Raw genomic sequence first — 14,304 nt, 5'->3', positions numbered from 1 at the left:
ACATCATTCCTGATCCTCCTGGCTATCCTTCATGTGCTCCTTGTTGTCATTTAATAAACACCCTAACGTTTCCTTACCTCTGTCTCCTGTCCGCTTCATAACAGAAGCCCGGACCCATAACGACGACAACATGAGCACCCCCGATCACCTTCAAGAGCTGGTGGACCAGTTGAAGCGGATTCTACAGCCACCAGCTCCACTTTCCAACGCACCACCAGCACCGAGCACTTCCGCCTCCACAGTTTCTTCTTCGGCCCTTCCTTCCAGTCCCATGGCCCGACCAGCGCCCTACTCAGGCGGAGCGGGGGAGTGCAATGGTTTTCTGTTACAATGTTCCCTCATATTCGAAATGCAACCTTCTCTATATCCCACAGATAAGTCGAAGATCGCCTACATCGTATCTCTACTCTCTGGACCTGCACTTAAATGGGCTGAGACGATCTGGAACCAAGCCGGGCCGGTCATGAATTCCATCACTACCTTCACGGAGTATTTCAAAGAGGTGTTTGGACGTTCTGATGGGGAAGTAGCCGCTGGAGAGCAGCTGTATCATCTAAAGCAAGGTACTCTATCTACACAGGAATATGCTCTCCGGTTTCGCACTCTAGCAGCTGCAAGTGGATGGAATGAGAGATCGTTGTTGACCACGTACCGGCTCGGCTTGGAACCCACTCTCCGAATCCAACTGGCCACATTAGATGATACAATGGGTCTGGAGAGATTCATCCAACATTCTCTCCGATGTTCCGATCGTCTCCGTTCCTATCAACAGGACACCATCACCCCCTCGTCTGCACTCCTCCAATCGCCTGAGTCAACAGCCTCTCCAGAACCAGAACCCATGATAATAGAGTCTGGAAGACTGACATCAGCGGAACGACAGAGGAGGCTGACCCGGGGTCTGTGTCTATACTGCGGTGTCAGTGGACACACCCGTATGGAGTGTCCCCTTCGTCCCATTCGGACTTCAGTGAGTGTATTCAGTACGAATATTGAACAATGTAAACCACTTACTACCACCGTACAAATAACTACTGCCTCTATTTCTCTCCTTGTCACAGCCCTCATCGACTCCGGGTCAGCAGGGAACTTCATCTCCCAATCCCTCTGTCGTCAACTCCACCTCCGTACTGAGGCGTCCTCGCATATATACCAGATACAACCGATAACCCAGTGCACTCGATCTTCGACCCGTATCCATCGACAATGCGAAGACATCCTTCTTCAAGTGGGGTTGTTACATCAAGAGAGGATTCAATTTCTGGTTCTGGAGGGTGCAAATATGGACATCATTCTAGGGCGCCCGTGGCTGGTGAAGCACGATCCCATCATCTCTTGGGGCACAGGAGAGATAAAGAAATGGGGATCTGGATGTACACCTGCCTGTTTTCCAAATCTCCCTCTTCAAGGTCGGAACCCCATTTCTTTGTTTGCAACATCGGTCGAGAGCCCTCCTGAGAAGCAGTCTATCCACATTCCTAAGGAGTACAGCTCCTTTCATGATGTCTTCTGCCCCAAGAGAGCTTCCCAGCTACCGCCGCATCGGCCATGGGACTGCGCGATCGACCTAGTTCCAGATGCCCAGTTGCCAAGAGGTAGGATCTACCCGCTCTCACTTCCAGAGAATCAGGCAATGGAAGATTACATAAGGGAGGCTCTGAGTCAGGGGTACATACGTCACTCAAAATCACCAGCCGCCTCAAGCTTCTTCTTTGTGGCCAAGAAGGACGGAGGGCTGCGTCCATGCATCGACTACAGGGTCCTAAATAACGGTACAGTAAAATACCGATATCCCCTTCCTCTGGTACCAGCCGCTTTGGAACAGCTCCGAGAAGCTAAAGTCTTCACTAAATTGGACCTCCGCAGCGCGTATAATCTGATAAGAATACGTGAGGGGGACCAATGGAAGACAGCATTCGTGACCCCTACTGGCCACTATGAATATGAGGTCATGCCTTACGGTCTGGTCAACGCCCCCTCCGTATTCCAAAACTTCATTCATGAAGTCCTCCGGGAGTTTCTTCACCACTGTGTAATAGTGTACATAGATGACATCCTCATTTACTCCCGGAGTGAGGCCGAACATCGCCAACACGTTGCGGAGGTCCTACACACATTGAGAGAACATCACCTCTACCTCAAAGCGGAGAAATGCTCATTCCACCAGAAGTCGATTCATTTCTTGGGATACATCATTGACCAAACCGGTATACGTATGGATGGGAAGAAAATTGAGGCTGTTCTATCCTGGTCAGAACCCACTTCCATTAAGGAGCTCCAGAGGTTTCTTGGGTTTGCTAACTTTTATAGACGGTTTATCAAGGACTACAGCAGGATTACATCACCTCTCACTAATCTCCTCAAGGGTAAACCCAAAGGACTGGAGTGGACCAAAGAAGCAGCCGCAGCCTTCCGCCTTAAGAAGGAGTTCACAAGGGCCCCACTCCTGACTCATCCTGACCCAAATCTTCCTTTCGTGGTGGAAGTGGACGCATCCACCACCGGCGTCGGGGCAGTATTATCTCAACATCATGATACACCGCCCCGACTGCATCCCTGTGCCTATTTCTCTCGGAAGTTGAGCCCGGCGGAGCAGAATTACAGCATAGGAGACAGGGAGCTTCTAGCAATCAAGCTAGCCTTGGAGGAGTGGCGTCACTGGTTGGAGGGAGCCAAACATCCGTTCCAGGTGATCACAGATCACAAAAACCTCCAATACATCAAAGAGGCCAAGAGACTATGTCCACGTCAAGCCAGATGGTCACTTTTCTTCTCACGTTTTGATTTCTCCATTTCCTATCGTCCAGGACCCAAGAATCTAAGAGCAGACGCTCTCTCTCGTTTACACGAGCATCACGATCATGAAGAACTCCCAACGAAGATTCTTCCCGAACACATCTCCATTTGTCCGATCACCTGGAACGCTCCTCCAGTCGTTGCCACTCCGGAAGCCCCTGCTCCGCCGGGATGCCCTCCTCATCGGCAGTTCATACCACCTGAACACCGGGTAGATCTGATCCACTCCTTACATACCTCGCTAGGCACTGGACATCCAGGGATCAACAATACTCTCTCGCTAGTATCCCAACGATTCTGGTGGCCAAACATGGCAAGGGATGTGAGGCAATATGTTCAGGGCTGTAAGGACTGTGCCCAATCCAAGAGCCCACGTCATCTACCCGCTGGAAAGCTCCATCCCTTGCCGATTCCGAACCGTCCCTGGTCACACCTAGGAGTGGACTTTATCACTGACCTCCCTTCGTCAGAAGGTAATACCTGTATTCTAGTCATAGTAGATAGATTCTCAAAGTTTGTCAAACTAATCCCTCTGAAAGGTCTTCCCACAGCCTTTGAAACTGCCGACAATATCTTTAATCAAGTCTTCAGGTCATTTGGTATTCCAGAAGATATTGTGTCGGACAGAGGTCCACAGTTCATCTCACGTCTATGGAAAGCCTTCTTCAAGCTCCTAGGTGTGGCCGTCAGCCTCTCTTCTGGATATCATCCCCAAACCAACGGGCAGACAGAGAGGAAGATTCAGGAGGTGGGACGGTTCCTGAGGACCTTCTGCAGTGGTCACCAGAACTCCTGGAGCCAGTATTTGGGCTGGGCAGAATATGCCCAAAATTCACTGCGGCAACCCTCCACCGGACTCACGCCATTCCAGTGCGTCCTGGGCTTCCAACCACCGCTCTTTCCCTGGGATGGCGAACCATCTGATGTCCCCGCAGTGGATCACTGGTTCCGGGAGAGCGAGAGAGTCTGGGACGAGGCTCATCAACATCTGCAGAGGGCAGTCCGTCGAAGCAAGGTAACCGCCGATAGGAGAAGGTCTGAAGAACCCAGATACACACCCGGACAAAAGGTGTGGCTATCCACCCGGGACATACGCATGCGACTGCCCTCTCGCAAGTTAAGTCCCCGATTTGTTGGTCCCTTCACCATCGTGGAACAGGTTAACCCCGTCACCTACAAACTACAATTACCCTCTCACTACCGTATTCACCCTACATTCCACGTATCACTCCTGAAACCCTATCACGATCCTGTTCTTCCCTCCACAGAGCCTGACCACGAAGAGGAACCCCCTCCTCCACTGCTCCTAGAAGAAGGAGCCGTCTACGCAGTGAAGGAGATCTTGCGTTCCCGACGTCGTGGTGGCCAGTTGGAGTACCTGGTGGACTGGGAAGGGTACGGCCCCGAAGAAAGGACATGGGTTCCCAGAGCTGATATTCTCGATCCTAGTCTCATGGTGGAGTTTCATGAGAGCCACCCTGAGTTCCCAGCGCCTAGAGGCAGAGGGAGACCACCACGGCGTCGGAGGTGTCGGCCCTCAGGAGCGGGCCCTGGGGAGGGGGGTACTGTCATGGATTGGTCAGGCTCTCACGACCCCCACTCACGAAGATCACCATCACCTGACTTCTAATGAGCACACAGCTGCATCACATTCACGAGCACCAGATAAAAGCACAGCACTCCAGTCGCTCATTGTCCGGGCTCGTCTCGACGAAAGCGGACAACTGAGCGACCACTCAGCGTAGTCATCCTCAGCTAAAACAAACGATTTACTTACCTGTTCTCTTTGTATTCCTCCTAGTCTTCCTGGTCCTCCCGAATCGTCCTGTCTTCCAGTCCTTCCAAGTCTGTGTCATCCTCTGTCAGCTGTATCTGGTGTGTGCTGTCCATCCTCGTGTATTCCTGTTACCCAGCCACGGAGGAAAAGACCCCAACATCATTCCTGATCCTCCTGGCTATCCTTCATGTGCTCCTTGTTGTCATTTAATAAACACCCTAACGTTTCCTTACCTCTGTCTCCTGTCCGCTTCATAACACTGACTGACTAACTGACTTATCGACTGACCCACCCAATAGTGTTTTCAAAAGCCACGATTGACCCGCCCACCTACTTTCCTAAACCTAACAGACAATTTTAAAAAGCAATCCAGAAAAAGAAAAGCCCTCGTCTGATTTTTGCCACGTTTTCAGATTTTACCACATTCTCATCCTGATATTTATTTGTTTATTTTAATATTTTTATACTATATATATATATTTTTTTGATGTCTGTTTTTGTCTTAACTGCTTTCTGGAACCATTTTACCCCTTCGCTACGTTTTCACAATGAGCCTATGTTGCATCATTCCCTCAGTAAGAGGACCGTTGTGAAGAATATTGTGGCTGAAGCTACCTAGATATCATTTGTTCACTTAAATAATAACAATGTGCACATAAATTTTGTTTTCACAAGGAAATGTTTTTTTTTTATTAAATTGCTTTCATTGGTTAATTAAACAATAGACAAAGATTGGTGTTTTGTTTCTTGTGCCAATGTTAAATAATCAATAACTGATGAAGGAAAATGACTTGAGGGCTTAACTCATTGAAACAGATTTGTGAATCCCTTGAGACATGGAGTGATTGTTTTTTCTGTTGCTATATTGTTAAATGGGTGCTAAATTTTCATAATTCTCTTATTAGATTTTCACTTTAAAGTTCTTTGTTTTGAACAATTTTTTTCCACACATTATAAACATTTTAAATTAAGTAGGCAGTACACTGTTAATTTCCTATACAATCTACAGTAACTTACTGGCAGCAGTTCACCAGTAACTTACTGTAAATCAATTACAGTATTTACATTTCCAGCACCATTTATTTAGTTGTATATGAATGTACAGTATTGTATAGCTTTACTGTAAAGTATACAGTAATTTTCACAATGCAATTTTAAAATACAGTAACATACTGCATAATACAACATACAGTAACATACTGCATAAAAATACAGTTTCTATTACAGTTAAATATTGTTTAATAATAAACAATAAATATTGTTAAATATTGTAGCAGATTTCTATATGGGAAAGGGTTTTTTTTGTCATTATACATGGTGAACTACAGTAGTTTCTAGTGTACTTACTTCCAAATAAACTGCCCAAGGCATGACCAACGAGGCAACCAACAGATCAGCCACTGCCAGACTAACCACCAGGTAGTTGGTGGTGGTCTGAAGAGCTCTCTCTCGAAGCACAGCAATGCACACCAGAACATTCCCAAACACGATAGCCAGGATGAGTAGGGAATAGAGCATGGCATAATAATTCCTCTTCGCTTCTTCAACACCCGATGCTGGGCTGTAGTTTCCCCCAGGGGTAAATGAATGCTCAGAGTCATTCCAGAGCCATTCACCACTGCTAAACATTGCCATAAGTGTGGAAGATCTGGAGAGGGTGAACAGATTTTGACTTTTGCAACATAAATGCTTGACAACATGCAGTGTAACATCTTTGTATATTTGAATTCTTGTGTTCGTATACTTTTACATTCTGCAAAAGTCTTGGTAAACAATTCACTGCTCAAGATGACAAGCTGCTTGCTCGGTGACTTCAGAGAAGTCTTTGAAATATCTAGTTCTTTGAAATATCTAGTTATTGATAGCAGCTATAAAAGTCACAAATATATATTTTATGAAGACTCATGGTGAGCAATGCTTGATAACCTGGGTTTGCAACATCAGATTTACTATAGCTGTCTTATCCAGGTCAAATCTTTATATTTTTATTCCATTAATAAATTAAAGCTAACCAAAAAGAGCATTTAATTCATTTGAATATTTTCTGAAAAAACTAATCTAAAATATTTTTGCAAGGATTTTAAAACACCCATTGATTCATTAAGAGATTCGTATTTATTTGTTATACATCTCAAATTGTAACCAAGTAACTTTAACATAGAAATATGATATTTCAAAATACATTAAAGATGAAAATATCTAAAAGTTGTATAGCTAATTCCTCAGTGATTACAATAAAGTCACACCACTCACTGAGGCACGAAAAAAAATATGCTTTTGACAATCTGCACAAAAGAGCCTTGAAAGCCACAGCGAACGCATGCATTTAATGACTATTCTGGATAACATCAATTACCATCTATCATTCAATGCTTTATTGAAGCCCCTGAATGGCCAATTTACGGTGTGTCTACCTGTTAAGCTTCTCCAGCGAAGAACCGAAACAGAACCCCATCTGAACGCACTTTCCTTGAGGTTAAACTTATTGGTCCATTCGCCCTTCGCCGTTGCTGCAGAGGAAGGGACTCCATGCTTACCGCGTATGCAAAACTTAATAATACACAGCTTTAAATATGCTTACACGCGATGCTTTTGAGCACTGAATATGCCCAAAATGGTTTCGCGAACAGCCTGATTCGTAAGGATGGTTAAAAGCTCCGCGCCATCTCCAAAAGCTCCTTTACGCACGAGGCGTCTCTGCTTTCATTAGTTCACTGGTTGGTGGTTAAGCAAATATATTTTGAAGGGAATCCGGGTAGGTGAAAGAACAAAACAGCATCTCAAAATTCCCAATTGCACATCATGTCAGGGCTCTAAAGGTATTCGCGTTCCTCCGACGATTTCCTAAGGATGTCTACGCTGTTCGCACTCAGGCTGTGATCATTAACGACTGTCTGAAAATAGCTGTTACCTGTGACGGATCCAGAAGACCGAGCCACACCGAGTTGACCTGCTGATAAAATGTGTTTCTAATTTATAAAAATTGACTGATTGTGGGTTTTGAGGGGTATATTTGGGGTTCCAGTGCTAGTGGTTACACACATGGCAAATTTTTCCAAGTTTATTTTTATTGTTCATACACTTAAAAAAATACAAAAAATTAATAAATATGTCCACCGTTGTATAACAGAAATAGTGGGAAACTGTCCAATAGGGTAACTGGGAAAAAGAACCGGGATTAAGCTGGTCAAATAGCTTTGATAAATTGTAGGTACCTCATTACAAAAAAAAGTAATTTGTTTAAATTGATCCTCTAATTAACTTCTCCATAAAACACTTTGATTATTTAATAAAATGTACAGAAAATACAGCAAAACAATTACATAAATAATTCTGAAGGTTACCTTGTGTCAAAATATTGTTCTTAAAATTATTACAAATAAATCTAAAATAAAAATATACTTTTCTTATTGTTTTTTCACTTTTCCTACTTGGTATTTGAAACACGCTGCAACACTGAACTTGTGCAGTTGGATTTTGGACTCAAAGGGTTGTTCATGCCAAGAATAATAGATTAACTCTAAAGATAACTGTGATGATAACTGTCAACACTAATGTATGTTATAGAGCACAACAAGACTGATATTTGATTGCACATGATCTTGTTAATCCCATCATTAATTCAGCTTATTTTAAAAGCACTTGTTTAGTAAAAGTGGTGCTGGAAAAACTACATTACCCATGATGCTGTTCAGAAAAGTTCATCAATCAGAGATCTGTAGCAAACAAAGGGCACCAAGTAATGCTCAACCAAATAACTAGTGTAAGCTCTCCCAGACATAACAAAAAGAGTTTGACTGAATCCGTCTGCATGTTTGTAGACCTAATGGGTGGACATATATTTTTGGACCATCTAGGTCCACCCATTGTCTCCAGAGGGATAGTTTAGTGCATAACTATAATGATTTAATGAGGACTTAAAGAAATAGCTTGACCTGTTTTTTTGCTGAAAAATATGGGCCCCGATGCACTTAAAGTCTCAAGCTTTTTGGATTCTGCTAGTCAGTTCAAAGACATGTGGTATAGGTGAATTAAGTAAGCCAAATTGACCATAAATAAATGTGTGTGTGAATGGGAGAGTGTATGTTTTCCAGTGCTGGGTTGTGGCTGGAAGGGCATTCGCCACATAAAACATATGCCAGAGTAACTGGCAGTTCATTCCGCTGTGGTGACCCCTGATAAATCAGGGACTAAGCCAAAGGACAATGAATGAGTGAGTGAGAAATAGTCAAACATCTTATATAAAATAAGACTAAATTTAGGGTGTCATTTTGATAGACATCGAACAATAATCCAAACATAGACTAAAATAGACAGGACTGAATGACTACACATGTGAAGTCTGTCTATTTGATGACTGGTCTAGATTTTTTGGACTATTATTAGACGTGTGTTAGATTTTCATTGATATCCCAAGTTTAACCCATAGTCTTACATCTATGTTTACACTTCTATTAGACATCTTTTTGAAAAAATTGTTTGGTAATATCAAAGACTATAACACAATAAAAACAACAACAACAAAAAAATGAAAGAAACAGCAGTTAAGAAAGCATCAGACCATTCTCACATTAATGTTTGAGTTCAGAAAATTCACTCACGGTCATTGAGTTTATAAACTACATTGCTATTTGATTATGACATATATTTAAGATTCAGTTTTCATAGATAGACAAGGAAATTAGATGTCTAATTTTTAAAGTTACTTCAATGAAAAGTGATTAATACAAATTCGTATATACTGCCCTTTAAATCTTTTAGTTGCAAAATAGTATTGGCCCAGTAGATCCTCTAATACCAATGAAATATGAGATAAATGGGAAGGCAAAACGAAACAATAAAGTGAAACAGACATTTGGAATACGGAGAAAACATAAAACCAAATAGACACCCGAGGCATATTTCGCTCTCCTGTGCCAATTAAAAAAAAGTTTTGTATTTTTTATTTCACAAAGCAGAGCAGTGATATGGACCCCATTATAACTAGGGTGAAAGTGACATGGTCACATTTATCATAGTTTGTTCTCATCACTCAGGGCAAAACAAGGTCCATACTGTGTGCCAAATCCAATACCTTGACATCGACTGCTTACAGTACGTCTGATGGACTGCCTATTACTCCAAGTGTAATTTCACAATAACGGCCCTCTGTAAATTGACACTCAAATAATTCTCTTCAAGATGGACAAAGGAAGGTCTGTTGATTTGAGTGCAGTGCAGTCTGATGAAAAATGTGCCAGCCTTGATCTGTGTTCGGTATCAGTCTGACAGCTATTTACAGAGGTGCAGCAGAGCACATCCAAATAACCAACAATGAAATGAACATCTGAGCACCTGCTGTGACCGTGAACTCCTGGCCATAAAAATAAATACGCCTTTATTTTGCCTAATTGCATTATCGCCCTCTAGTGGAAACAGAATGTCAATATATACACAGAGGAACAACGTCCAAAGCCATTAAAATAATTTTAAGCAGTTTAATCCTAAACCCTTTAAATTTGGGTACATGCGTTTTACTTAATGGCCCTTTTGATATTATGTTGACTAAATTAGGTTTGATCGTTGGTGGGAAACAGCATAGTAAAAAATGCACTGCTTTTGAAACAATGTATAATAATACGTCACAATTGTATCCCATTTACACCTCTTACATTGATGTGCAAGTACAGAGTACACAAACTGATCTATTAGTGTGACATTGATACTTTTTTTTCATTCCCCAATTTCATTCAATTTCTCAAAGGCAACAACAACACTTTTAAAGCTTCCAGAAATAAAATAGTTGTGACATGGGGGGATTAAAACAGGTCAATTAAGCACATTTGCAAATATACATTCACTTTGGTTTTCACAGCCCAATGATTTTAGTTGGATTCAGTCTGAAGCAGAAATTATTTCAAGCATTCATCTAAATGAATACTCGCCTCACCAATTCTCTCACATTTGGCTTAATGAAATGTGAATACTAGCAAAATAAAAATGTATGAGTACTAATTAATGTGATATGAATTAAGCAATTTCCACAGCTTTTTAAAATTATATTTGTAGACTACATTAAATATAAAACTTTATAAAATATATTGACATTGGTTTCTACAATTCAATGCTTGTGTAAGGAAATTACATTTTGATAGAAGTATAACAGTGTATATCCTAATACTATTATTTTGATAATTCACGAATGATTAAAACTACGTGACACATGCAATGTCCAGAGCCCTTTATTTTTTTCACATTTGTAAACACATTTGAAACGTATTACTGTTCACATTTCATTATTTCAAGTACTTATCTGAACAAGACTTCATCCATCCATTATGATCCATATTCTAATAATTGATGAGTCATTAAAAGTTGTATAAAAATAGCACGGTGTTCACATCTTTGCAAAATATGAAAAATGGTCACACTTTACAATGAGTTCCCTATATTAAACTAACTTTATCTAACAATATTTGAAAGTTTTTTCATAAAAATAGTAATTATTCATGGTTCATGTTCCCTCGGGTCAATTAAACAATACTAGCAGATGCAACTTTTAAATTAGCATTAACAAATATTAATAAATAAGAATTCTTTCATTGTCACTTTAAGGTTAATTTTAACAAATGGAACTTCACTGTTTTAATCAAGTGTGAATATTTAATTCTATCTTCTATTTCCAGATTATTGCTCTGAAATACTATGAATTTTACAGCAAATTGAATTAATGTTGCTCAATTCTTCTCACGCTCTTCCCAATCAATGTATCCTCCTGCATAATGCCGTGCCCTGAAAAACACAAAGCAAGTAGTGCGTTTTTAACAAGGAATATGAAATGAATTGAATCATCTACATATTATGTGTTCTAGGCCATTAGTGTAACTTAATAATAATGTACACATTTCCACCGAATGATGTTATTTCAGCTTAATTTGGTCAAACAGAAGCCAAAAGCAAATAAATTTGGAACCAATGAGTTCAACTAACCAACAGCCCAACTAAAATAATTCATGTCATCCCAAAACAAAACAAAAAAAGTTTGAGAATTCTTACTTAGAGAATCCCAGACGATGAGCAGTTTCGAGAGCAGTCAAACTCCTCTTCCCACTTCGACAATGAAAAACTATGTTATCGTCTGTTTTTTGGGGGGCTTTCACTTTAAACTGCTCTTCAAACTTTTGTGCTGGCAGCTTCAGAGACACCTCCAGCTCTCCTACTGGGAGATACAGTAAATATTAGATCAGGTGCAACAAAAATGCAATCAAATAAATAAAAACATTTCATTTTATATGTTCTGAATAGAGACTTACATGGAATGTTGACAGAATCTGGGATGCGACCAGCCTGAACTTCATCTGGGTTCCTGACGTCAAATAGCTGCACGCTGTGATTGGCCAGCATGGCTTTGAGCTGTTCGTAGGTCACAACAGACACTGAAACGTCAAAAATCAGGAAGCATTATGATGTAAGATCAGTGTTGAATGTACATTAATATAATGATGATCATTAAGTAACACCAGTGAAAATCATCCAACATCAACAAAAATATCTGACTATTCAAAAACACATCTGACTATTCATGGTTGCTATTCATGGTAGACACATAAAGGCTCTGTGTTTGACAAAAGAATAGTCAAACAACTGTTTTACACCAGCTAGCAGAGAGAAAAACAAAGGCTAAAAAAACACTTTTAAGTGGTGAATGCTGAAACTTTAAATATTAAACGTTGCTTTAATTGCATTTGAATTGCTAAAATATTATTAATAATACACTTTAACATCAGTTATTACATTAATTAACAATGAGCAAAACATTAGTTATGTAAATTTGTCAATTAAGAAAAACAGCCGTTCATCATTAGCTATTACTATTAAATATTAAATATAATTGAATAAAAGATTATTACGTGAGAACTAACCCATTTATTAATGTTAGCACAGTTCCATTAAGTAACATTTGCTAATACATTATTCAAATAAAATTGTAATTAACATTAAGGTTAATGAATGGGTTAGAAGTGTTTTTGTTAACACTTTAAAATAATGATCCATTAGTTAATGTCTTTACTAACATTAACAAGCAATGAATACATTAATTACAGTTTTTATTCATTTTTGTTAACATCAGTTAATGAAAATGAAGTTGTTGTTCACTCGCAGTGCATTTAGTAATGTTAACAAGCAAAACTTTATATTTTAGTAATGCATTATTAAATGTTGATCTTGTTGATACTTACATTAATATTAATAAATACATGAACTTACAATATCCAATGAACTTTTTAAAAAAATTACTATATATTTTTTTAAATGTTAATTAAGTTACACAGTAATAGTGTAATATTACACAATTAATAGTAACACAATTTAAACATTTTAAACCTTTTGTATGCTTTTCGTGAATGTCAAGGTTAATAATCAAATAGAAATAAATTGGGAATTGGTCCAAAGTCCAAAGTTCTATATGATAAAATCGTCCTTTAGCCTACCTGACATTGCAGACTTCACTGAAATTTTGATTATGAAAATTATATCTTCCCAAAATAAATATATAAACATATGTCTATATATTTTTAACTGGGGAAAAACGGTAATTCCAGCTATTTTGAGAATATATTGTAGCTTTGGGAGCTCTACCTGCACCAGGTTGTCCGTGACTGTGATTGATGTTGGATGTCTTGAGTCCACATGCTGACAAAATTCTACCATGGCAAACCGGTTTAGTGAGAGCAAACACGCCCAGACGACGTAAAACCTGAAACGATACCATCTCTAGAGGGTGCAGTGCAGTCACGGTGACGGTGCAGAGGAGAAAGCGGGTTGACTTGTCTCTGTCTGGAGCCTGCAGCGCTTACAGGCAAAGACTACAGATATCCGAGAGTCAATTATCGGCTGCCCTCTAGTGGCAGGAATGAGTCCCGGTGAATGACAACATCAGGAGATTGTTCAGGAAGGATGAAGACCAAATTTGATTCCTTTGTGCCTCGTAATGATTTACAATTGTCAACATTCTACAAAGTATATGGATTTTAACAGGATGACACAGTAGCAGTTGTGACATTATCTGTTTGTACAAATCCCTGTGGTTAGCCTACTGATTGGTAGGCCTATATTTTTCAAAAATGTATAAAATGTGTAAAAATTTAGTTTATACCTTTGTGGTAAAATTCTATGTTGTGCTTTTATATTTTAGATGTAAAGTAGATATATAACTTTGAATATAGAGTTTTTTTTTATTTTCGAAGAAAATTTTACAGACATTTGTGATTTGTCTGACAGCAGGTGTGATATTTGCAGTGGTGGAAAGTGTACTGAAAAATCATACTCAAGTAAAAGTACCATTACTTGCCTAAAATGTAGTGCAAGTAGAGTAAAAGTATCTGTTGTAAATATGAATGAGTTTTACGCTGTTAAAAGCTAAAGCGTTTACATGTAAATTATAAATGTGTGTGTGTAAACGTAACATTCTGTAGTGTATCTAGTTATTGACCAGCAGGCACACAACGTCATGAGACAATAATATTAGGTTCGATTTAGGTTATGATGTCAGGTGACAAAAATTCAACGTCTAGGCAGCGTTTAAGGACAACGTTATTTTGATGTCCAATAATGATGTCAAATGACGTTGATATTTGGTTGATTTTAGGTTGTTAGAATGTGACCAAAATCCAGCATCGAGCCAACATTTTTTTTTTAGATAATTTTTTTTTTTAGGAATTTTCACCTTTAATGTGATAGGACAGTGAAGG

At 39.7% G+C, this 14,304-nt stretch overlaps 2 protein-coding genes across 3 annotated transcripts in view; both read right to left on the bottom strand.

The window, feature by feature from the left end:
• The window catches only part of drd3 (dopamine receptor D3), a 38,593-nt gene extending 31,138 nt beyond the window's left edge, over positions 1-7,455 (bottom strand). Inside the window, exons 1-2 of the mRNA XM_056450949.1 lie at positions 6,988-7,455; positions 5,921-6,221 (exon numbers count right to left, since the gene is read on the bottom strand). Coding sequence (XP_056306924.1) covers positions 5,921-6,221; positions 6,988-7,028 — 342 coding nt within the window. The 5' untranslated portion in view covers positions 7,029-7,455. The remainder of the gene's footprint in view (positions 1-5,920; positions 6,222-6,987) is intronic.
• Positions 7,456-10,778: 3,323 nt separating this feature from the next.
• On the bottom strand, positions 10,779-13,426 carry si:ch211-161h7.8 (thiosulfate:glutathione sulfurtransferase). Of its 2 annotated transcripts, none has more exons than XM_056450766.1 (4): positions 13,193-13,426; positions 11,866-11,988; positions 11,609-11,771; positions 10,779-11,344 (listed from the first exon to the last, which is right to left on the bottom strand). In XM_056450766.1, exons 1-4 carry the CDS (start codon positions 13,323-13,325, stop codon positions 11,290-11,292), a joined length of 474 nt encoding a protein of 157 aa, XP_056306741.1. In that variant the 5' UTR covers positions 13,326-13,426; the 3' UTR covers positions 10,779-11,289. The 2 variants fall into 2 exon arrangements, with proteins under 2 accessions (XP_056306741.1, XP_056306742.1); XM_056450767.1 differs by lacking the exon at positions 13,193-13,426 and adding an exon at positions 13,045-13,146.
• Between the last annotated feature and the right edge of the window lie 878 nt (positions 13,427-14,304).

This window comes from Danio aesculapii, chromosome 24 (assembly GCF_903798145.1).
Source record: "Danio aesculapii chromosome 24, fDanAes4.1, whole genome shotgun sequence".
Taxonomy (NCBI): domain Eukaryota; kingdom Metazoa; phylum Chordata; class Actinopteri; order Cypriniformes; family Danionidae; genus Danio; species Danio aesculapii.
Note: the sequence above shows the minus strand (reverse complement) of the source record. Positions and strands in the feature narration are given on the sequence as shown.